This window comes from Lolium rigidum, chromosome 3 (genome assembly GCF_022539505.1).
Source record: "Lolium rigidum isolate FL_2022 chromosome 3, APGP_CSIRO_Lrig_0.1, whole genome shotgun sequence".
NCBI lineage: Eukaryota > Viridiplantae > Streptophyta > Magnoliopsida > Poales > Poaceae > Lolium > Lolium rigidum.
The window spans coordinates 157,139,893-157,162,807 of NC_061510.1; the positions used below are offsets into that span (position 1 = coordinate 157,139,893).

General features: G+C 50.8%; 3 protein-coding genes and 1 non-coding gene across 4 annotated transcripts; 2 read left to right on the forward strand and 2 right to left on the reverse strand.

The window, feature by feature from the left end:
• Positions 1-7,130: 7,130 nt before the first annotated feature.
• Positions 7,131-9,326, forward strand: LOC124702560 (tol-Pal system protein TolB). The gene has a single exon (XM_047234712.1). It carries the CDS (start codon positions 7,149-7,151, stop codon positions 9,234-9,236), a length of 2,088 nt encoding a protein of 695 aa, XP_047090668.1. The 5' UTR covers positions 7,131-7,148; the 3' UTR covers positions 9,237-9,326.
• Positions 9,327-9,485: 159 nt separating this feature from the next.
• Positions 9,486-12,343, reverse strand: LOC124702561 (BTB/POZ domain-containing protein At2g13690). The gene is made up of 2 exons (XM_047234713.1): positions 11,585-12,343; positions 9,486-10,605 (listed from the first exon to the last, which is right to left on the reverse strand). The coding sequence occupies exons 1-2, from the start codon at positions 12,251-12,253 to the stop codon at positions 9,670-9,672; spliced, it is 1,605 nt and encodes a 534-aa protein (XP_047090669.1). The 5' UTR covers positions 12,254-12,343; the 3' UTR covers positions 9,486-9,669.
• A 4,804-nt stretch (positions 12,344-17,147) lies between these two features.
• Positions 17,148-17,221, reverse strand: TRNAV-AAC. Its single transcript has one exon. It is a non-coding gene; the product is annotated as a tRNA-Val (tRNA).
• Positions 17,222-17,932: 711 nt separating this feature from the next.
• On the forward strand, positions 17,933-21,777 carry LOC124695722 (ATP-dependent zinc metalloprotease FTSH 5, mitochondrial-like). The gene is made up of 7 exons (XM_047228541.1): positions 17,933-17,968; positions 18,939-19,047; positions 19,270-19,464; positions 19,699-19,920; positions 20,031-20,365; positions 20,461-20,937; positions 21,028-21,777. The coding sequence occupies exons 1-7, from the start codon at positions 17,933-17,935 to the stop codon at positions 21,775-21,777; spliced, it is 2,124 nt and encodes a 707-aa protein (XP_047084497.1).
• The last annotated feature ends 1,138 nt before the right edge of the window (positions 21,778-22,915 follow it).

The following is a 22,915-nucleotide window of genomic DNA, read 5'->3' on the forward strand; positions in this document are numbered from 1 at the left end:
GTCTTCACGTTGCAGGGCGCGTCCGCTGCCCCGGCTCCCTGGCCTCTTGTTAGGCACGTCAGCCGCTGCCCAGTTTCGTGTGTCCTCCTCCCCTCTCCGTGCTCGGCTGGTCAGTTCAACTAGTAGCCTTTGGCACGGTGTCACGCCGTGCCCGTAGCAGTAATATGTATCTCTTCAGCAGAAAATATATTCTGCATTTACATATACATATAGTCCACTTTATCGAAAAGTGCTTTTGGCTCCTGAGTTGAGGATCTTCCAAGGCTTGGGGCGAAAATCCTCCGACTTTGGAGCTGTTTCGATCGCATGAGATGCATCATCAGATGGGCCACCACGTGGGTGCTTTTCTCTCTAGCCTAGAACACATGATCTAAGTTTGGCTGCAGCAAATTCCCCCCCTTCCCGCATGGCTCGCATAAAATCCGCTCCGTCCCACGCGCAACTCTACCGTAAGTTGTGCCTGCTGCCAGGAAGCTCCACCGGAGCAGTGACCGCCGCTGGCCGCCAGGAAGAAGCTCCTCGTAGAAGAGGCCTCTGGCTTGCAACAGCAGCGACGCCTTCGCGGGGAGTCCCCTACCTATCCCCAAAGGCTTCACACAAGTGGCTCGCCAGTGCCGCTCTTCCATGATCCATGACAGTCATCGGAGAAGATGACCGGATGATCGTCGCACCGTAGCCTCCTTGTAGCTCTCGCGGCGGTCGTTGGATCCTCCTGCGTTAGCCCATTATAGCTCCGTCGGTAGGCATTTGCAGTTCACGCGATGGCTGTTTGCACCTTGATGAGGATTGTTGTCCCGATCTTTCACGATGCATCTTGATGATCCATAGGACCGATAGATCTTGAACTCCCTTGACAGATTCAAGGATACCCAAGTACACATGATTACCCTTGACAACTCAAGAACTCTCATATCTTTATTGATAGATACCTAGACGAACGTCCTAGACGCCGTCAAGGAGCCAACCCCGTAGGGCTAGTGATGAGCTTTAGGATTACAAGATTCAACCAAAGCTAACCCTAACCCTAGCCGTGCCCTCTCCTTATATGAGGGAGAGGTGGCCGGCCAGCCCCCTATTGGGCCTAACCTAGTTCGACTTGCATAGGCCCAAGTCAAACAGACACAACTTAAAAATCCTAGATGGCCCACCACATGACCTGGCTACATTATTCCCTAATAATAATACTACGATACAATTAATGGTACAACCTTAGACTTAATCCTCGTATCAATGGTTGTCCTAGTGTACCAAGCCTGGATATCCATATCATCCCCCTCTTCTTCAAGAAGCGTTGTCCCCAACGCGTGAGGGTCTGCTAGAAAAAGGGTGGCGTCAGATAAGCAACATCGCCGATCTTCATCCCCAAGCCTCACTAGTCTTCCACACCACATCCTCCCTCTCGACTAGCTTGACTTGTCCTTGGCGCCATTTGGTCTTCGACGCCATCAACCTGATTGAAGACACAAGTATCCTTCCAAATGCAACTAAAGCGCACCACACATATCACCCAAAACAAACAGAACAAATTCATGTCTGCCTTAGATCCAAATAATTTGAAAACACCTGAGTATGCACCCTTCTGAAACACCAACGTCTTCCTCCTTGAAGAGCAAAATTTCTTCCACTCCGCGACGAACAAACAGCAGCAGCATAAGCGGCGCTGCAGGTCTGAACGCCTGTACTGCCAGACTGCACGCCTGGAACGGCCGGCCATGAGCCCGGTCCCACCGGCCTGGGCGCCGGATGAACCGGCCTGAGGCCCGGTCTGCCGGCCTGGTGGCCAGGTGATACGTCCCTGCGCACTGGTATAGTGGCCCGGCTGGCACCGGTTCTGGGCCCGGTTTGAGCCGGTCCTCCCGGTCTGGCAGCCGGTCTGGCCGGTCGGGGCCCCGGATCCACCGGTTTGTGGCCCGGTCTGCCGGCCGTGTGACCGGACCGGCCGGTTGTAGGCCCGGTCCGCCGGGTCTTGGCGTCGGCCGCCGGACGGAAACAACTTGTTCCTCGCGATTTTTCCTGCCGCGGCACAGAATTCCGACGAAAACCTGTCGTGGAAGAGATTCTGCAGCACTTTTCCTTCCTCTTCCTTGCCGCCCACTTCCTCCTCCTCGATCTTCACCAACAACATGGCGGCGACGTACCCAATGGTAGCCACGGCAACCGAGCAGAAACAACCGAGCAACAAAGCAATCTTCACCGTGATCAACCTAGCAATCTGATACCACATGATAAGGGTTGTTGTCCCGATCTTTCACGATGCACCTTGATGATCCATAGGACCGATAGATCTTGAACTCCCTTGACAGATTCAAGGATACCCAAGTACACATAATTACCCTTGACAACTCAAGAACTCTCATATCTTTATTGATAGATACCTAAACGAACGTGCGAGACATCGTCAAGGAGCCAACCCCGCAGGGCTGGTGATGAGCTTCAGGATTACAAGATTCAACCAAAGCTAACCCTAACCCTAGTCGTGCCCTCTCCTTATATGAGGGAGAGGTAGCCGGCCAGCCCCTATTAGGCCTAACCTAGTTCGACTTGGACAGGCCCAAGTCAAACAGACACAACTTAAAAACCCTAGATGTCCCACCACATGACCTGGCTACATTATTCCCTAATAATAATACTACGATACAATTAATGGTACAACCTTAGACTTAATCCTCGTATCAATGGTTGTCCTAGTGTACCACGCCTGGATATCCATATCAGAAGAGAGAGGATGAACAAGATCCCATATGCCTCCACAGTAGGCTCTATCATGTATGCCATGCTGTGTACCGCACATGCTGTTAGTTTCACTAGCAGATATAAAAGTGATCCAGGAATGGAACACTGGACAGCGGTCAAGAATATCCTGAAGTACTTGAAAAGGACTAAGGATATGTTTCTTTTTTATGGAGGTGACCAAGAGCTCGGTGTAACCAGTTACACCGATGCTAGTTGGAACACTGATCCAAATGACTCTAATTCTTAGTCTGGGTACGTGTTTATATTGAATGGTGCTGCAGTAAGCTGGATGAGTGCCAAGCAGAGTGTGGTGAAGAAATCTTCAACTGAATCTGAATACATAGCGGCTTCGGAGGCTTCATCGGAAGCGATATGGATGAAGAGGTTCATTACTGATCTTGGTGTGGTTCCTAGTGCATTGGAACCATTGACCATCTATTGGGATAACATGGGTGCCATAGCCAATGCAAAAGAGTCAAGGTCGCACAAGAAGCTGAAGCATATCAAGCTGCGTTTTCATGTAATACGCAAGTATGTCGAAGATGGTGACATAAAGTTTTGCAAAGTACACAGAGATCTAAATGTGGTTGATCCATTGACTAAAGCTCTCCCTAGAGAAAAGCATGACCTACACTAGAATGCCATGGGTGTTAGGTACCTTACCATGTAATCTAGATTATTGACTCTAGTGCAAGTGGGAGACTGTTGAAGATATGCCCAAGAGGCAATAATAAAGTGGTTATTATTATATCTTTGTGTTTATGATAAATGTTTGCATCCCAAGCTATAATTGTATTAACCGGAAATATTGATACATGTGTGTTATGTAAACAGAAAAGAGTCCCTAGTAAGCCTCTTGTAAAACTATCTTGTTGATTAATAGATGATCATGGTTTCCTGATCATGAAAATTGGATGTTGTTAATAACAAGATTATGTCATTGGGTGAATGATATAATGGACACACACCCAAATAAGCGTAGCATAAGATCAAGTCATTAAGTTTATCTTGCTATAAGTTTTCGATACATAGTAACCTAGTCCTTCGACCATGAGATCATGTAAATCACTTACACCGGAAGGGTACTTTGGTTACATCAAAGGCCACTGCGTAAATGGGTGGTTATAAAGATGGGATTGAGTATTCAGAAAGTATGAGTTGAGGCATATGGATCAAGAGTGGGATTTGTCCATCCCGATGATGGATAGATACACTCTGGGCCCTCTTGGTGGAATGTCGTCTAATTAGCTTGCAAGCATGTGACAAGGTCACAAGAGATGACATACCACGGTACGAGTAAAAAGTATTTGTCGGTAAAGAGGTATGGAGATACCGATGATCGAACCTCGGACAAGTAAAGTATCGTGTGACAAAGGGAATCGGTATCGTATGTAAATGGTTCAATCGATCACTAAGTTATCGCTGAATGTGTGGGAGCCATTATGGATCTCCAGGTACCGCTATTGGTTATTGATCAGAGAGGAGTCTCGATCATGTCCGCATAGTTCACGAACCGTAGGGTGACGCGCTTAAGGTTCGATGTCGTATAAGTAGATTCGGAATACGAGATGGAGGCTGAATGTTGTTCGGAGTCTTGGATGGGATCCAGGACATCACGAGGAGGTTCGGAATGGTCCGTAGAATAAGATTCATATAAGGGAAGTTAATTTCTAGGGTTCGGAAAAAGTTTGGGATTTTCCGGTAAAATATCGAGAAGGTTCTAGAAGGTTCCGGAGGTTCCCTTGTGGGCCCACGACCCTAGGAGGGGCCACATGGGCTGAGGGGGTGCTCCTTGCCCTAATGGGACAGGCGCACCAAGCCATCAAGGCCCCGGCCGGCCACCCCTCTAGGGTTTCCCAAAATCGTAGGGGGGAAGCCTTGGGGGCGGGAGAGATCTCCCCCTCCCTCTTTGGCCGCCAGCCCTAGATGGGATTGGGGCGTGGGGGGCCACCCCAACCGACCCTTCCCCCTATATAAAGGAGGAGGGGCAGGGGCGCAGCCCTCCCTAATCCGTTAACCCTGGCCGTCCCCTCTCCTCCACCATACCTTCTGCTCTGGCTCAGGCGAAGCCCTGCAGAGTTTCTCCTCCACCACCACCACCACGCCGCCGTGCTGCTGGGATTCCAAGGGGATCTACCACACCTCCTCTGCCCACTGGAACGGGGAGAGGAAGGACTTCATCGACACCGTACGCACGACCGAGTACAGAAGTCCTGCCGGACTGCAGCACCGGGACGATCGACTACATCAACAACAAGATCTGATCTCGTAAGGCTTTGGATCTTCGAGGGTTAGTCTCCAATCTCTCTCGTTGGTTCGATCTTCGTAGATTAGATCTTGGCTCTTCCTAAATTGGATCTTGGTTTTGTTTTTATTCACGGTAGAAATTTTTTGTTTTCCATGCAACGAACCCATCAGGAGTCACCCTACTCCCGCGAAGGGAGGTACGAAGACGCGGCGTCCCTGCCGGATGAAGGTGGTGGTCCGCCAGCAGGCACATACTGAACCCTTATGGCGTTGCAGCGCAGCGCGCATTGGCTCCGAGCGTCGGCCATGTTGATGGCGAACATGAGGCGCTCTTTAGCCCCCTACCTGGCGCGCCAGATGTCGAGGTTTCGGTATCACAAAGGAACATTGGTACCTCGGCGAGATCGTTGAAGGTTATCAGACCACGGGGGGCTAGAAGCAACGCTCCAAGCTCACCCGGAACTCCGACTCTCCGAGGAGTACAAGGAAAGTTGCGTACAAGGAATGTTGCCACCGGGGGTTTTATGTCAAGCTCAACGATGTGAGGCCGCAACACCCTCGAGTAGTAGAAGAAGCAAGCTTGGAGAAGGCCCGTTGAGATGCTCTAAGTGACGAGATGTCATGGCTCATTCCCCCCTCTCCTTCTCTCTCTTCGCTACAATATTTGATTGAGGACTTCTTCTCGCCGGGCCAAACCGAAGCCAGACTCGATGGCGATATCGGTCAAGGGAGGCGGGGGGAGGCGCCGGAGTTCACTCTATAAATACTAGGGTTAGGGTTCGGCATGGTGCCGGTAGTTGGCGTTATGCCGAGAGTGGTAGGTTTAGAGTAGGTGCTGGTCCAGGTCGGTGTGGCCAGATCTGGAATCTAGGGCTCATCCTCGCCTTGTTCGAGCTCCTCTGGACGGATTTGGAACTGGTGGTGGTGGCCACAGCATCGTCGAATAAAATCGCCGTGTGTGTTCTCTTGCAGGTGCAGTTCGATTCAGTTGCGCCCTCCTCTCTGGCCGGCCGTGGTGGCGGGGGGTTGGGCCAGCGCAACATCTTCTGTACCGGTGATGGCTCTTCCGGTCGCAATGCTCTCTTTGGCCGGCCATGGAGGCGAGGGGAGGTGGTGATGCGACTCTGGCCCGCCCAAACCAGCAAAGGAGTTGGCCGTCCCTGCTTCTGATTTGCTGCATCCCTCCCTTCTTCTTCCTTTGGACGGCTGTGGTGGTGAGGGGAGAATCAGTAGGGAGGTGAGGCAGGAAGCGGAGCTTCGACGGCAGTGGGATGCTAAGAAGCTCAAGCTGCGGTGGATTCCAAGCGTCGGCGTGCATAGCCACCGCTATCCTTGGCCAAGGGGGCCTCTCCACACCTCGGACGAAGCTGCTCCGAGGAGATTCTACTTCCTCCAGACCTTTGTGCTGTTGCGGAGGATCTTCGATCTCGGCATGGCGACCCATCCTGACGGCGAACCAAGTGGCGTAGTCCCCGGCGTCACCGGCTCGAGATCCAGTCAACGACGCGGTGGAGAAGGACTTGATTGCTTTTCATTTTATCTTTGTCAGGTCCTTCTTGCAATTTTGCAGGACTTATGTGCTTCCTTTGTACTAGCCAGGATCCTCTTTGTAATTGGGCCTACCGACTAACAGAGCTTCTGGGCCCTTTGGGGCCTTCCCTGTTCAAAAAAAAGAGTGACGAGATCAAGCGTATTGAGCATCGTTGTATTTTTCAGAAATATAGTACTCCCTGATTCATATTAATTGACTTTAATATGGATGTATCTAAACACATTTTAGTTCTAGATATAGCCATATAAGAGTCAATTGGAGGGAGTAGAGTACAGCAGGTCCGCGATGGTTTTCTTGTGGTGAGGTGAAAATTATTCTCAATCTTTATCGTCAGAGAAGAAAATTGTGCTACTCCATTATCGTCAGCTTTGCTGCATTCTGATCTCAAAAAAAAAGCTTTGCTGCATTCCCCACATTGCCCACCTCGTGGCAGGACGTACAGCACGTCGTGTTCAGGGCGATGCTTCCCGATGGATGGACACGGACCTGGATCTCATCGGCTCATCGCTGCTTTCGCGCTCATTGCGACACTCGAGCCACTCGTTCACTATCGATTTCCACTGTAACTAAACTTGACAGCTTCACGACCACACCCGCGTGGACTCGCCGCCGCGCCATGGCTCGCCGCCGCGCCGCTCTCCTATTCGTCGCGCTCCTCCTCCTGTTTGCTCCCTCGCCCGCGCTCTCCGCCGCCGCCGGCACCATCGTCTTCACCACGCTCGGCCGCAGCCGCTACGCCTTCGACATCTTCGCCCTCCCGCTCAACCACCTCGCCCTCTCCTCCTCCACCTCAGCCGAGCTCCGCCTCACCGACGGCATCTCGGTCAACTACAACGGCAACTTCGCCCCATCCTCCGACGCCCTGCTCTTCGTCTCCGAGCGCAACGGCTCCCACAACCTCTACCTCTCCCCCATCACCAAACCCCCCACCTCCCGCCGCCAGGCCCTCCAGCTCGACGACGACTCACCTTCTACCCCTCCGACGCCGCTGCTCCCCTGGTCGGACCCCGCCGCGCTCCGCGACCGCCCGACCCTCACCCGCGACGGCTCCCGCCTCGTCTACGTCTCCACGGCGCTCCCCTCCCCCGCCCCGCGCCGGAGCTGGGCGGCCGTCTACTCCGCCCGCATCCCCCACTCCCCCGCCCACACGCCGCGCCGCCTCACCCCGCCCGGCATCGCGGACTTCAGCCCCGCCGTCTCGCCCTCGGGGGACTGGACCGCCGCGGCCTCGCCCGGCGCCGACGGGTGGGCCGGCGAGGTGCAGGACCTCCGCACCGACCTCTACGTCTTCCGCACCTCCGACGGCTCCCGCCGCACGCTGCTCGTCCAGGACGCCGGCTGGCCGTGCTGGGCCGACGACGCCACGCTCTTCTTCCACCGCCGCGACGCCCACGGCTGGTACGGCGTGTACCGCGCCAGGATCGCCATCTCCCACGACGCGCCCTCTTCTACCTCCGTCGAGCGGATCACGCCACCAGGCTTCCACGCCTTCACGCCCGCCGCCTCGCCCGGCGCGCCGGGGCTCGTGGCGGTGGCCACCAGGCGGCCGGGGTCCGACTACCGCCACATCGAGGTGATCGACCTGACCTCCGGCACCTACTTCGAGGTCACCAGGCCCGTGGCGCCGCGCGCGCACCACTTCAACCCGTTCGTGTCGCCGGACGGCGCGCAAGTCGGGTACCATCGCTGCCGGGGCAGCGGGAACGGGGGCTCGCCGCCGCTGCTGCTCGAGAGCATCAGGAGCCCGGCGCCGGACGCCTTCTCGCTCTTCAGGATCGACGGCTCCTACCCTTCCTTCTCGCCCGACGGCAGGCAAATCGCCTTCGTCGGCCTCCCGGGGCTGTACGTCGTCAACTCCGACGGCTCCGGTGGACGCAAGAAGATCTTCTCCGGGAACGCCTTCCCCACGTCGTGGGACTGGAAGAGGAAAGGCGTCGTGTACACCAGCGTCGGGCCGGACTTCGCGAGCGAGAGCACGGAGGTGGACGTGGTGGCCGTGTCCCTCGGCGACGACGACGGCGACAACTCCTCCCAAGTCGCCATCAAGAAGCTCACCGTCGGCGGCAAGAACAACGCGTTCCCGTCCCCGTCGCCGGACGGCAAGTGGCTGGTCTTCCGCTCGGGGAGGTCCGGGCACAAGAACCTCTACATCATGGACGCGGAGGACGGCGAGGCCGGCGGCATCCGCCGCCTCACCGACGGCCCATGGTCCGACACCATGTGCAACTGGTCCCCGGACGGCGAGTGGATCGCCTTCGCCTCCGACCGGCACAACCCGGGTGGCGGCAGCTTCAGCATCTACATGGTCCACCCGGACGGCACCGGGCTGCGGCGGGTGGTGCACAGCGCCGACGCCGGCAGGACGAACCACCCCTGGTTCAGCCCCGACTCCAAGAGCCTGGTCTTCACCTCGGACCTCGCTGCCGTCTCTGCCGAGCCCATCTCCAACCCGCACCATTACCAGCCTTACGGGGAGATCTTCAGCATCAACATCGACGGCTCAGGCCTCCGCCGGCTCACCCACAACTCGTTCGAGGACGGCACACCGGCGTGGACGCCATACTTTGTCCAGCCTCGGGATGTTAGCGAGACGCTGCAAGCCTCCGGGATGTGCGCCTTCCAGGACTGTCACTGGCTCGACATAGATGCCCAGCCTGAAGATCATGGCCTTCGCTACGCCCACGGCAACAAGATCGGCTGCTAGAATCTGTGTCCTGATGAACTCAAGGAGAGCATTCTGTATTGTACATAGCTGCTAGTCTGCTACATAGCACAAATCCTACTGTCTAAATGTTTGGCTGAAGTGCTTAACTATAACTGTACCTGTATTTTTCCAGCAATAAGGTCATGTAAAGTGATGCCATGTTCAGGCAAATACGAACCAACTTGCCACTACAATATGTACTAGGAGTATGAAGCTATCTCCACTTGATGTCAATTCTTGGCAATAGAATTGTTGTTCGCAGCAGCAATTCTATATTTCTATTACTGACTGCTAGTGCATACAGTGGGAAGAACTGAACCAAGATTATGAAGAAAAATACCAACTCTACGGGCTAACAAGAATTTCTTATCTTACAACCATACACACACGCTACACATACTTATACAACTCGTGGGAACCAAGTACTATCTCATCAACTGCTGCCGCAGGGCTCTACCCACGATCTAACAAATGACCTTCTCCACCATACCTGGAATGCTTTACTAAGGTTTGGGCATTCCGTGCCGCTCGACGCGAAGCACTGGAACCATTCTTCAAACAAGCTCTGCTGTTCCTGGAGTGGGAGGGTGAGGAGGGCTTGCCCCAGGCTCTCCTCCAGCACTCTCGTATCCAGCCCTTTGGAGCACCTCTGGAGCCAGCCAAAGTCCGTTAGCATCGGCGTGAACCATCCCCGGAACAGCTGGCTTCTCAGATCACTTGGGCACTGCACTTTGCCTCCCCCGAGGGCGATGAAGATGTTTGCTGATATCCGGCTTAGCTCGTACCTGAACATCGGTGATGCTTGATCGTGCATCCTGACAAGTTCGTCTTGATTAGCCCACAGCTCAACGAAATTCTCTGCCATGTCATTGTTTACAAGAATCTCGAATAGCCAGTTGAGGTTCTCACTCTGCTTGCTCACTCTTTCAATCTTAGTCTTACTGTTCGTAACTTTCAGCACACCATGTGGGTGGTATTTTGGCTCCGAGTCTTCCTTAAATAGTTCAACCAGTAAGTTCAGGCAGGAACAGCAAATCTGGTAAAGGCTCCCCTTGCTTAATCCAGACAAATCCTTCTGATACACCGAGCTTTTGCTTAGAAGACCATTGATCAAAGATTGCATATCTTTTCTCGCACCATTGTTTGTGCTGCTAGTGACGGACTGGATGAGCTGAATTGTCAGGTCTTCCGAGCTGCTCTTGTTTCGTGGTCGCAGTCTCGCCAATACATCTTTGGACAATGCTTCATCGAAAGTGCATCTAGCAAAGACACTCTTTAGCTTCTCCTCCTCATTCTCATTCCATGGAACCACTTCAATATACTCCAAACATGATCTGATCCCTCTATCAAACATAATAGAGGAAGCCACCTGTAATTCAAAACATAACATCTCTCAGTCCCATTATGAGATGCCACTGAAACTATATAATCTTCTTTGAGAGTTATACCAGAAAGAATAACTAAAAAGAAATACAATGAGGTTATCTTGGTAAGTATTAGTGGGCATTTGAACCCTCCTGATGGTGTGGTACAAATGCAGACCTGCCCTGTAATTGGTATCACGCTATTTAAATGGAGACCACCAGGAAATACTGTGTTACAATAGGTTGTATATAAACAGTGTGCAGAGTAAGTGGCAGCAGCTTAAGGACCCATGTGTCACCTAACAAATGTACTTTTGTCAACAGTAAATTTAATTCGACATAATAATCTATGTTGCAAACATTCAGTACATATTTTTTGTACTGCCAAGATTAGTGGACTTCTGATACTTCCTTCATTGATCAGAGATTTTATGTTGTCGTGTTGACTTACTATAAACCAAACAGGCTAACTTCCTATCCACACACACATTATAGATTCGTCCTCCCATAATTACCCTCAGCGGATAGGACCACGACAGTGGCTCATTAGGTAGACAATGTTTGCAACATAGATTATTATGTCAGTGGAACTCCTACCATAAGAAATGTGGCTTCTCACAAACATTATATGATGGAAGGTCTGTATAATTCCAGTGACTTTGGTATACAATCATATATAGCACAAAAAAGGAAATACAACCTCTAGTATGCATACTCAATTTCTTGCATTTCTATACAACAGGCTGAAGCTCAAAAACTGGTTACTACTACTAAACAGAGTATTTAAAACATGAGCGATTTACCATCACACTACTAAAGATTCAGCACAATTAGTCGATTGGTCAATCAATTTGAAGTGTATGAAAACTGCAATGTGCTTCAGACGAACAGCATTTATGCAACCACACGGCCATGGTCAGATGGACTGAACTGGGCAGCGAGCAGGAAAGGAAGGGGAATGGCAGGAAAGGAAATGCATCTGACCTCGAGGACACCGATGGCCCGAGACACGCCGGCCCTGGCGAGCCACCGCATCGGGTCGGCCTCGAACATGAGCTCGACGGCGTCCCTGAACGCCGCCACGTTGTCCACCCCGTCCACCTCGATCCTCTTGCCCCCGCCCCCGCCCCCGCCGCCTCCGCCGGCGGCGGCGGCGGCAGGCGCCATGGCGGCGAAGAAGGCGCTGCTCTGGCACAGCACGGCGGAGTCGAGCTCCATGACGACGACGCAGCCCCCGTCCCGGCCCCGCAGGCACAGCCTCAGATCCAGCCCCTCCTCCTCCCGCTCCTCCTCCCGCACGGCCACGAACGGGGCCGGCTGCGGCTGCTGCGGCGGCGGGAGCGGGAGCTGCGGGTCGGCGTCGGGGTCGATGGGGGAGACGCGGCCCGGGGAGAGGATCCGGCGCGGGTAGTCGATGAGGCCCGCCAGCTTGGACGACGGCGAGCTGTGGAACGAGGAGGGCGACTTCGGGATGGGCGGTAGCTGCTGCTGCTTCCGCGGGCCGGCGCCGCCGACGACGACTCCTGCCGGGGCGGCGGCGGCGGCGGAGGGGAGGGAGCGGTGGTGGTGGTGGTCGGGGCTCTGGGGCACGCCGGCGAAGGAGCAGCACCAGCCGGCGCGGCGGCGGAGGTGGCGGCCCGCGTAGTCCGCCATGGACGCAGGGTTGCGGATCTAGGGCCCCGACGAGGTGGTCCTGGGCGCCATTGTTGAGATCGACCTCAGGAGGTGGCTCAGCTCAGCTCAGCTTGGCTAGTGTGGCGCTGGCTTGCCACCGCGAAATCGGAGGAAAATAAATCGCGGTGATGGGGAACGTTTTGGTGGGGCCCGCGTGGAAGCGAGATGGGGGAGTAACCCGTACACCTACTGCGACGGTGGGGTGGGGATCCCCTACGGCGGCCGGTCGTGTATTTGGGCTTGGGGTAGACACGCGGCCGGTTCTGGGTGGGCGGGGTTGGCGGGACAGGATACCCGGTTGGATTCGCAATGCATAGTGGAGTACTCCCTCTATTATATCCCAAAATAAGATGCTTATAATATTTTGATAAAGTTAAAATTTTCAAAATTTGAATAACTACATAGAAAAAAGTGTCAACATTTATAATCCCAAATTAATAGTAGTATAAGAGTATCTGATAGGTCCAAAAACATAAAAATAGGGGGTGCCGCGAAATAACGTCTCAACTTATCCGGCACCCTCACGCCCAACCCAATACACGGAGACTGGCGGGGGCACGAAATGGACAAAATAACACCGCGGACCAACCCTGTCAGCGAGACTCCCACAAACCCTTCCAATCTCGCCCTCCCACCCCCATGATAGTTTCCCGAGAGCCAGATCAGCGCCGCAACCACCCCTCGCTGTCGTTGGCCGGTAGTCTCCAATAGACACTCCTTCGCCGCTCGAATATACTTTTTCCCTCCCCCACTCTACCGCGTCGCCTAGCACACCGTCGTCCCACGCCGCCAGTCGCGTCTCGTTCCCCGCGTCCACCTTGCACGCGAGGTGCTCAACGGATTGCCAAGGCGATGGACTCCGACGATGAGGAGATGATCACTCCTCTATTGGACGAGAAAGTCGATGTCGCCGTTGTGGCGAGGGAAGCCGTGGGCGACGAGAGGAGCATCTGCCGATCCTCGTCGCTCTCCTGGCCATGATCGCCGAGGAGGATAAGCCGAGGATTGGTGGTTCCGCGTCGGGCGCCGCAAGAGCAAGCCGACACAGAGATGGAATGCTACTACATTCTCTATGCCGACTACTTCGCCGATGATTCTTTGCGCCACGATGTCATTTTCCGCCACCGTTTTAGTATGAGTAGGAAGCTTTTTCTGAAGATTGTAGATAATATGCGGGAGATCGACTACTTCAAGCTGAAGAGAGACGATGTCGGTTTGCTTGATTTCTCCACTATTTTGAAGTGCACAGTCACCCTCCGGATACTTGCATACAGTATGCTTGGAGATGCACGGGACGACTACCTGCGATGGTCGAGTCCACTGCCATCGATTGCATTATACGCATAATAATCCATTGTTGTTGTTTGCTGGGGGATATGGAGTGTCAGGAACAAAATCACTTTGACAAGGTTGTGGTTCGATCTCCTTTGGTGACAATACCTTAGATCTGCTCCTTTTTACATTACTGGGCAGGGCTCTACAGGTGTGAAGATGGAGGAAGAATCAAGAATCGCGCTGATCAGTAGTTGCAGCAGGCGTCATCCTTCACTCCGACACTTCGATGACTGGCGCCTCTTCGGCGAGGAGGGGGGTGATGTTGATCACCAACGGTGGCTCTTGAATGCACCTCCATGTCTGATATGCTCTTACGCGGATGTTCCATCCTCAAATATGCTTTTGTCTTGTTGGGTTCATGTATGTATTGTTCAAGGATTTCTTGTGATGTGGGTTGTAGTGTAGGGTAGATTTTTCCCCCGTGGTTTGGTCTTCGACATTGAAGAGCAAACAACGGGGTTTCCTACCACACAGAGTGAACTAGGGTTTAATTTTTTCCTTTCTTACTTGCCAAAAGTTTGATCGAACTATGTATTTCCATTATGCAATAGTAATGGAAAAGGGAGTAGCCCCAACGGGGAAAAAGTCACATTTTTCTCTTCAAATCATTGATAACTGCCAAGTGTAGGAGAACATTGTAGTACAATTTGATAAGTATTTGAGTGTCAAACCCACGAGGAGCTAAAGGTAAACTATCTATTCTCTAAAGCCATATAACCCATTTGTATGTCCTTCTATGCAAAGCTAGGAACTATACTCTATGCGTGGTTGTTTTTCGTACTAACTAGAAAACAGTAAAGTTTCTGGAAGCAAATACTATTGGTAAAGTAGTGCAAGTAAAATGATGCTAGTGAAGTGGAGGTGGATAACCTAAGGGAGCAAGTGCTTAGGCAAATTGCTATTTTATTTGGTTGGTTGTCACAATTAGTGAAGCACAACGATAGTCTTTTATTGTTTATTCTAAGGAGGAGCCATGAATAGGTGTAGCCATATACATGAGCAAATACGCCCCTAGTGATTGATCCCAAGGTAAATTAAGAGCAAACAAGGGAATTATTAAGACATAAAGTCCAGCCACCGCATGTATATCTAACGTCCCCATGATAATACCCCCATTGATTAACCGTAAATTAATACAACATGTATCTTTAAGACTTGAGATTTAGTTTCTATCAGACTCCGGTTATCCCTCATCATGTCAACATGCAATGGTGAAAACTTTGTGCATCCCCCAACATATGTGTGCACTCATATGTTAGTACAACAAGATCATCATAGAAGATAACATATACTTGCATGGAGACAACAACAAACTATATCATAATTGCCATAAACAAGTCACTACTCAAACATCAACATATATAGAGATACAATAGAGCATGGAAAAACAATATATTGCATCATGCACCATGTTTACCAAGAGATTATAATGGGGGGTGATGGAGAGTTGATGTAGATGGTTATGGATATGAGCCTCCCCAAGGGGGAGAGGCGGCTCCGGCGTGGAGGAGGCGGCGGTGCCCCGACGCCCCTCCTAGGAGGCGGCTGCCCTGGGGGGCGGAGGATCCTTGTGCCTTCATCTTCCTTGGCCATGGTGCTGATCTTTAGGAGCTTCTCCCCTCCTTGGCGACTGTCAAGGGGGAGGATTTTAGAGGTTATGGGTCGTTGTCTCCAAAAATAGGGTTTCCCCTTAATATATGGTGGTACAGATGCAATCTAGGCCATGAGATTGATGCCTCTTTGATCCAAGGGCTCTTAGGCACCTCTAGAACCTTCCTAGGACTCCCCGTGTTCTTTATGAGACCATAAAGTCATGGCTTGGCCAAATCCATCAAGTATGGCAAGAGTTTGTGTCAATCACGTCAGCAACTTTCGGAATCCCGAAACTGCATCTGGAGTCAGCACTAATTGGGATCTAGGATGACTTCCGTAGGCCTTTTGGGACGAATTTTGTATCTAGAAGCATGAACAGAATAGTTCCTACAACTTTGTGGTTTGAAACTTTTTTATTGGACGACGTCTTCGGGGGTTTACGTGGCAATCTTTGAAAAGTCTTCTGAAGTGACAGATTCCGGGAAACTCCAGATTTCACCATAATGAGCCGTTTCGTTCCATATTTCATACACAAAAGTATAAGACAATAACTTCACTTTTGCAACTAGGTTAAAACCAATAAATATAATCAAGTTGCATAATAATAATAATTTTGACACAATAAACTACAAAGTTCATGTATGCATTTTACATGCATCAACATCCCAAAGCTTAATCTATACTCGTCCTCGAGCATATAGGTGATAAAGCTAACATGGACTTTGGAGTTTGTTGATTTGCTTCTTTTTTTATTGTCGCACAAAGTTCACAAGGTTCATTCATTAAAAATAACAACAAGCAAGTGAGCTATAAAGTGATATGGACGACTGCGCGGTTGCGTGGATTCATTGGCTTCGCCGATGCCGACCCGACCTCGTCGTCGTGCTTCTTCGACTCCATGGAAAGGCCTTCTTGCCATGGTGGGTTCTCGAAGCTGCCAACATACTGGGAAACGGGTAGGGCTGATGGTGGGAATGTGGGCAAAGTAGGGGATGATGGCTGTGAGGCCGCATGTTCCCTTAAAAAAGCAGGTGAGTGGCGGCCTTTCATTTCAGGTGCAAGACTCCAAGCGCGTGCCATTGATGCGGCGCAGAAACCGAGCACATTGCGCGACAATCCTAGCGCGGCCACTGAAGTCGAAGCTTGCCATCAATGGCGCGCAGCGGGGCAGCCCTACGGCTTATGCAGGCGCGGAAGCAATGCAGACCGCTCACCCACCAGCAGGCGGCCCCAAGGCGGGAGGACGCGGACACAAACTACGTCCGCGATGGATTCGCGCTGACGCATTTGCGTCCAAACTTGGGCTGGAAACATCGATGCGGATAGGCTGGTCACTTTGCTTCGGACAGCTAGAATGAGGTTTTACCCATTTTCTGTCCAAAGCAGATATAATTGGTTCGTTTACGGCATGCAGTTGGAAATATGCTTAGTCGTCAAGGACACAGGACGTAAGACTAACAAGCACGAGCCATCTCTTCCACTTTTTAGTGTTCAATTTTATACATATAAAATAGGGTTTGAGGATAGTAATAACAAGCACAAGCCATCTTCAGCACCTCCGAACTGTTAGTTGCAACAGGAATGTTTCCCTAACTCAGATCAAGTGCAAGCTGCAGGTACTAACAAGCACGAGCCATCTCTTCCACTTTTTAGTCTTATAAACTTTTTACATATAATAAAATAGGGTTTGGGGATAGTAATAACAAGCACGAGCCATCTATTCAGCATCTCCGAACTGTTAGTTTCAATAGGAATGTTTTCCTAACTCAGACCAAGTGCAAGCTGCAGGTACTCCCTCCATGTAAGAAGAATTCAATTTTGCGTCAGCTGGTAAAGAGGAGGACCGCATAAGCTTGCCTGTAATTTTCACACGACTCGTCACAAAAACACAAGAGCTCGGAAATAAATAAACTAGGCAAAATGAAGCTGCAAACAACAAAAAATATGGCTTCGCCCGGGTTCGAACCGGAGACCTTCAGTGTGTTAGACTGACGTGATAACCAACTACACCACGAAACCTTTTATGCCTAATCTGATCTCCACTACTATGTATAGTAGTGTATTTAGTCATCTCCCGCTTCCGAGACGACCGTACGTATGTCAACTTTGTCGAGGCAATTTATTCAACCCCTCTCCCAAGCAGGACATGCATGCCTAAACAAGGAATGCCAACAAATGTACCCAGGAACTAAGACATGACCCAGATTTACAATCGAATAGTTAGTGAGTGAGACGACCGTACGTCAAGTTTGTCGACGCAAATAAATTCAACCCCTCTCCCAAGCAGGACATGCCTATACGAGGAATGGCACACACATGTACGCACTTGGTTCACAAGGCAATATACATTTTCAGCTGAAACCTTGTAAATTCCAAGTAAAGGCTATCATGTTAAGGTATATTTGTTGTTACCATACATGGTCTAGCTAGATAGGCGAGCTGAGGCGTACGTACTACGTAGTGCTTGGAAGACACGATGTAAGAAGGGAGCACGTACGTGTTTGCTAATCAACTTGGGCCCTAGTCAAGTCTCGCGATGCATGCTTGTGTATAAATACACACATACCTACACACGTGCGTGAATGCGTGATGACCCTCTCTATAGTCTGGAGAGTTGATGAACAAGAAGCACGTATGTACAGTACTTAGGACGAAAAAATCTAGAGAGAAAAATATATTTTCCACCAAGTCTTATCCTGCTTCTTGGCCGAGCAACGTGCAACGTCCTCCATGGCGTGGCGGGTCGCCTTCTCCGCCGCCTCCAAGGTTTGTGCATCTTTATTTTTTCTCCTTTCTTCTTATATCCTCACGGATCCATGACGTACATTTCACTTTTATGTCTTATTCTTCTTCTTCTTCATTATTTTTGAGAGGGTCCTCTATTCTTTTCGAGGGGATTGTCTTCTTCGTTTCATACTGAGCTCAATTTGCCTTTTTTTCTCCCGTGAGCCTATGAAAGCTTTCGGCTGGCTTTTCAATTTGAGACGGATTTTGGGCCTACTTCGGTAGTGGCCAAAGGCCCATGTTATGTTTGCGGGAAACTAATGGGCTATGGGCTTGCATGGTCGTTAGTTTACAACTGACTGTTTCCCCTCCAAGAAATTGAGCCGGCCGGCGGCGAGTCGACGGCGCCGCCGCCCCGGCCGTCCACTTCCACCGTCCTCAGCCGACGGGCGCTTCCAGGCCGGATGCGCCACCCCACGATGCTACTCCGGCCCTACCTTCTGCACGACGCCGCGTCCGGCGACGAGCCGGACCAGCGCGCCAGCGGGTAACCCGTTTTACTCGTCCCGTTCTTGCCGATTTGGTCCGGGGGATCTAGTTTAGTCGCCGGCCGTTGTAGGGGCTTATGGATGGATCGGGGTCTGGGCTATTTGACCAGAGTTGTGACGTGAATCAACAGTTCAACACTAGTATTTACTGGCAATTACTGTATATCTGCTCCAGTCATTTGCAAGGAAGTTGATCTCACTGCTATTTACCGTGCACACCAGAATACAAATGGTATAGAAAATTTACTGAATGTTGGCTCCAATCCCAAAGAACCCATGGCTCTGTAGCGCGGTGGCCCTCTTTCATAACTGATTCCGAAATCTAAAACTGCAACTGTAAGGCAGAGAACTTGCTGAAAACATTGATGCCACTTTGCGGCTTGCCGATTTTCTTTCTCGCTTGTTGCTAAACAGAACTGTATTTTGCTCCAATTAATCTTTGTATGCGCGTGTGTGTGTGTCAGCAGGCGGCAAGGCATCTTGCAAGGTATCGATGGGCAAACGTGATCTACAAAGAGGTTGCTTCAGTTCCTTCTTTGGGAGCACCTGCTGCAAATACTACTACAGGCACTGGTATGTATATGGTGGTTTCCCACCGCATGGATTGCATCTTTAATCGGTCCAGCTAGTAGTAGCCCAACTTAATTGTGCCCAATATCCTTTTTTTTTAATCAGGGATATACCTTCTTTTTCTTCATCATCGGAAAATTCAGATCTTATTATGTTATATACCCCTTGTTGGTTACCTTTTGCAACGGAGAAAGTAACTTTGTGCTTGGTGCTTAATTTATGCAGGTAGTGTGCTTAGGAACCTACAACAGAGGTACCGGTCAAGCCTCTCTGGTCAGACGATACGGGGTGTGCACTCTGATGCTGCTTCTCTTCGTAAAGAGATTTACAGGAGTGATCCGGAAAGAGTTATACATAACTTGAAAAGTCATCCCTTGTTAAATTCCAATGCAGTCGCTAGAAATACAACTACTGGCGCAGGTACATATGTTTGCTTCTCTCTAGCACCGCATAAACTACAACTTTAGTCGATATACTTATGAGGCAAATGCTACCTGCCAGTAGCTTGACTGAATTGTGCCTAATATGCTGTTTCCAGTTAGAGAGATGTTTTTCTTTTGTACTCCGTAAACTCAAAATCTTACTATATTCTACGCCTTGTTCGTTGCTTGTTGCCATGGCATAACTCCTTTTTGGTTGCCTAATTTACTGCAGGCAGCGTGCTTAGAAATCTACAACAGAGGTACCGATCAAGTTTTGTCGGTCAGAGGATACGGGGAATGCACTCCAACACCGCTTCTCTTCCTAAAGAGTTTTATAGGAGCGATCCAGAAAGAGTTATACGAAACTTCAAAAGACAGCCCTCGTTACATTCCAACCCTTCAGCTCTCTCTGACTATGTAAAAGCTGTTGTCGATCTTGAATTGGTAACACGAGGTAGTCATCATTTCTTTTTCGTCACGCGCAAATGAAATTATTTTCCCCCCGTGAATGATATGTGATTTGTTTTGACAACTTTTCTGTGCACGGGTGAATTCTGTATGCAGGCATTGGTAATGCAGCAATGGTGGAAGGAAGCCGTAGTGCTCTTCGTCAGCTGTCAAAAAGTGGTCTTCTTGGTACAGCCAGTGCACCTTTTTACGTAGTAGAGAAAGGTCGACTTATGAAGCAGCTTTGGCGTACCATCTCCGCCCTTACAGTTACTGGCTTTGCAATCTATGGTCTTAAGGTTGTGCTTAATGAATTCGATGAGGAAGAAGGTAAATTTGATGGCTTGAAAGAAGTGGCTACAGATTTAAGCACAAAATTCAGTGATGTAAAGGGGGTTGATGAAGCCAAAGCTGATCTCGAGGAAATAGTTCACTACCTACGTGATTCCAAGGTGAGTGACATTGCCATCAACCTGCATGCAGGTGTTTCAGTTCGACACTCCTTTCTTGACAATGATTTATTAAACTAGTTTTACATGCTTTGCAGCGTTTCACGCGCCTTGGTGGCAAGCTTCCAAAGGGTGTTTTGCTAGTGGGTCCACCTGGCACAGGGAAGACCATGTTAGCTAGGTCTGTGGCTGGCGAAGCCGGCGTTCCTTTTTTCTCTTGCAGTGGCAGTGATTTCGAGGAGATGTATGTGGGTGTTGGTGCTAGGAGAGTGAGGGAGCTCTTCAGCGCAGCAAAGAAGCGATCTCCTTGCATAATATTCATCGATGAAATCGATGCAATTGGTGGGCGCAGAAACTCTGAAGAACCAAAGTGGTCGAGGCAGACCCTGAACCAGCTGCTTGTTGAGATGGATGGCTTCAAGCAAAATGATGGGATCATCGTGGTCGCCGCGACCAACTTTGCGGAGTCGCTAGATAGTGCCCTCGTCAGGCCTGGTCGTTTTGACCGTCTTATTCAGGTTCCTAATCCAGATGTGGAGGGCCGACGGCAGATCCTCGAGGCTCACATGTCAAAGGTACAGCTCTGTCCACAAAACTATAAGATGTCTGATTATTAACGGTCTTTGATGCAAGACTTATCTTTCTCGATGAGTTTTTACATGCAGGTATTGAAGGGCAAGGGTGTGGATATGATGACCATCGCAAAGGGTACCCCTGGGTTCTCAGGTGCAGACCTCGCAAACCTAGTGAACGATGCTGCTCTCAAGGCTTCCAGGGATGGCGCAAACGCTGTTGGGATGGATCACCTGGAATACGCCAAGGACAGGATCATGATGGGCAGCGAGCGCAAGTCTGCGGTGATATCTGATCACTCCAGGAAGATGACGGCATACCACGAGGGAGGGCACGCCCTTGTTGCTATCCTCACGGACGGCGCCGACCCTGTCCACAAGGCCACCATTGTTCCCAGGGGAAATGCTCTTGGCATGGTGACGCAGTTGCCAGGGGAAGACGGCGAGCTCGAAATCACGAGGAAGCAGATGCTGGCGACGCTTGATGTCCTCATGGGTGGGCGGGTGGCTGAGGAGCTTATATTCGGAGAAGGCGGGGTCACCACCGGCGCCTTGTCTGATCTAAGCAGCGCGACACAGTTGGCGACAGATATGGTCACCAAGTATGGTATGAGCAAGGAGGTCGGCCTCGTCTCCTATGATGATGCGACCATGAGCGGGCGATGGTCACCACTGGTTGAGGAGGAGGTGAAAGCGTTACTGGACAAGGCTTACGATAACGCAAAAACGATTCTCACGAGACACAACAAGGAGCTCCATGCGCTAGCCAACGCCCTCCTGAAGCATGAAACTCTCACTGGTGACCAGATCAAGAAACTAGTATCGGCAGGTAGATGGTTTTAGGCTTTTAGCATAGAAGATTTGTTCTGATACTTTTGTGCGTACAGCTATACAGACAAACGGAAAGATCGATACATAGGGTCCAGACTATCTAAGCTTTGTTTTTCAAGTCTGAAGAGAGTACAGTGTTTTGCATTTTGTCATTAAAACTCCTGTTTTGAATTTCATGTACTGTATCTGCAATCTTATGGAAGATCTCAAATTTTTTCTCTTGCAATCGAATAGAGTTCCTGTGAATGAGCGCATGGATTTCAGATGGGATCTTATAGGTAGTGTTCCTGAGATAGAGTTCCCTTGGGAACTATGATCCTGTGACAAGGCCACTCACATTGGGATCTTGTAGGTAGTGAACTATGTTCCTGGTCCTGGAATGCTATGAATATGATTGTCTATGTGAAAAAGTCTACTGCAGAAAGTGAGAGATGATGGATGGGAGCCTCTCTTGCTGGCCGCTACTAACTTTTGTGGTGGAAGAAATATTATAGTGCCGAATATGGATGATAACATTTATGCTAGAGGTTATCCAAGGATCTCACTCAAGATAGTTACTTGCTTGTGTCATTACTGTAGGATAACGTTGCATAGAAAACAAAAATTTTCCTACGGCGAACACGCAATCCAAGCCAAGATGCAATCTAGAAGACGGTAGCAACGAGGGGGTATCGAGTCTCACCCTTGAAGAGATTCCAAAGCCTACAAGATGAGGCTCTTGTTGCTGCGGTAGACGATCACTTGCCGCTTGCAAAAGCGCGTAGAAGATCTTGATCACGATCGGTTCCGGCGCCACGAACGGGCAGCACCTCCGTACTCGGTCACACGTTCGGTTGTTGATGAAGACGACGTCCACCTCCCCGTTCCGGCGGGCAGCGGAAGTAGTAGCTCCTCTTGAATCCGACAGCACGACGGCGTGGTGTGGGGGGCGGTGAAGAAGTCCGGCGGAGCTTCGCTAAGCTACGGGGGCTATATGGAGGAGAGGGGGGCGGCTAGGGTTTGGGGGGGGTGGCCGGCCACTCAAGGGGGGCGGCCAGCTTGTGGTCTTGGGGTGGCCGGCCCCCTCCCCTTGGCCCCTCATTATATAGGTGGATCCCCAAGTATTGGTGTCCAAGTCTTCGAATAAGACCCGAACCAAAAACCTTCCATG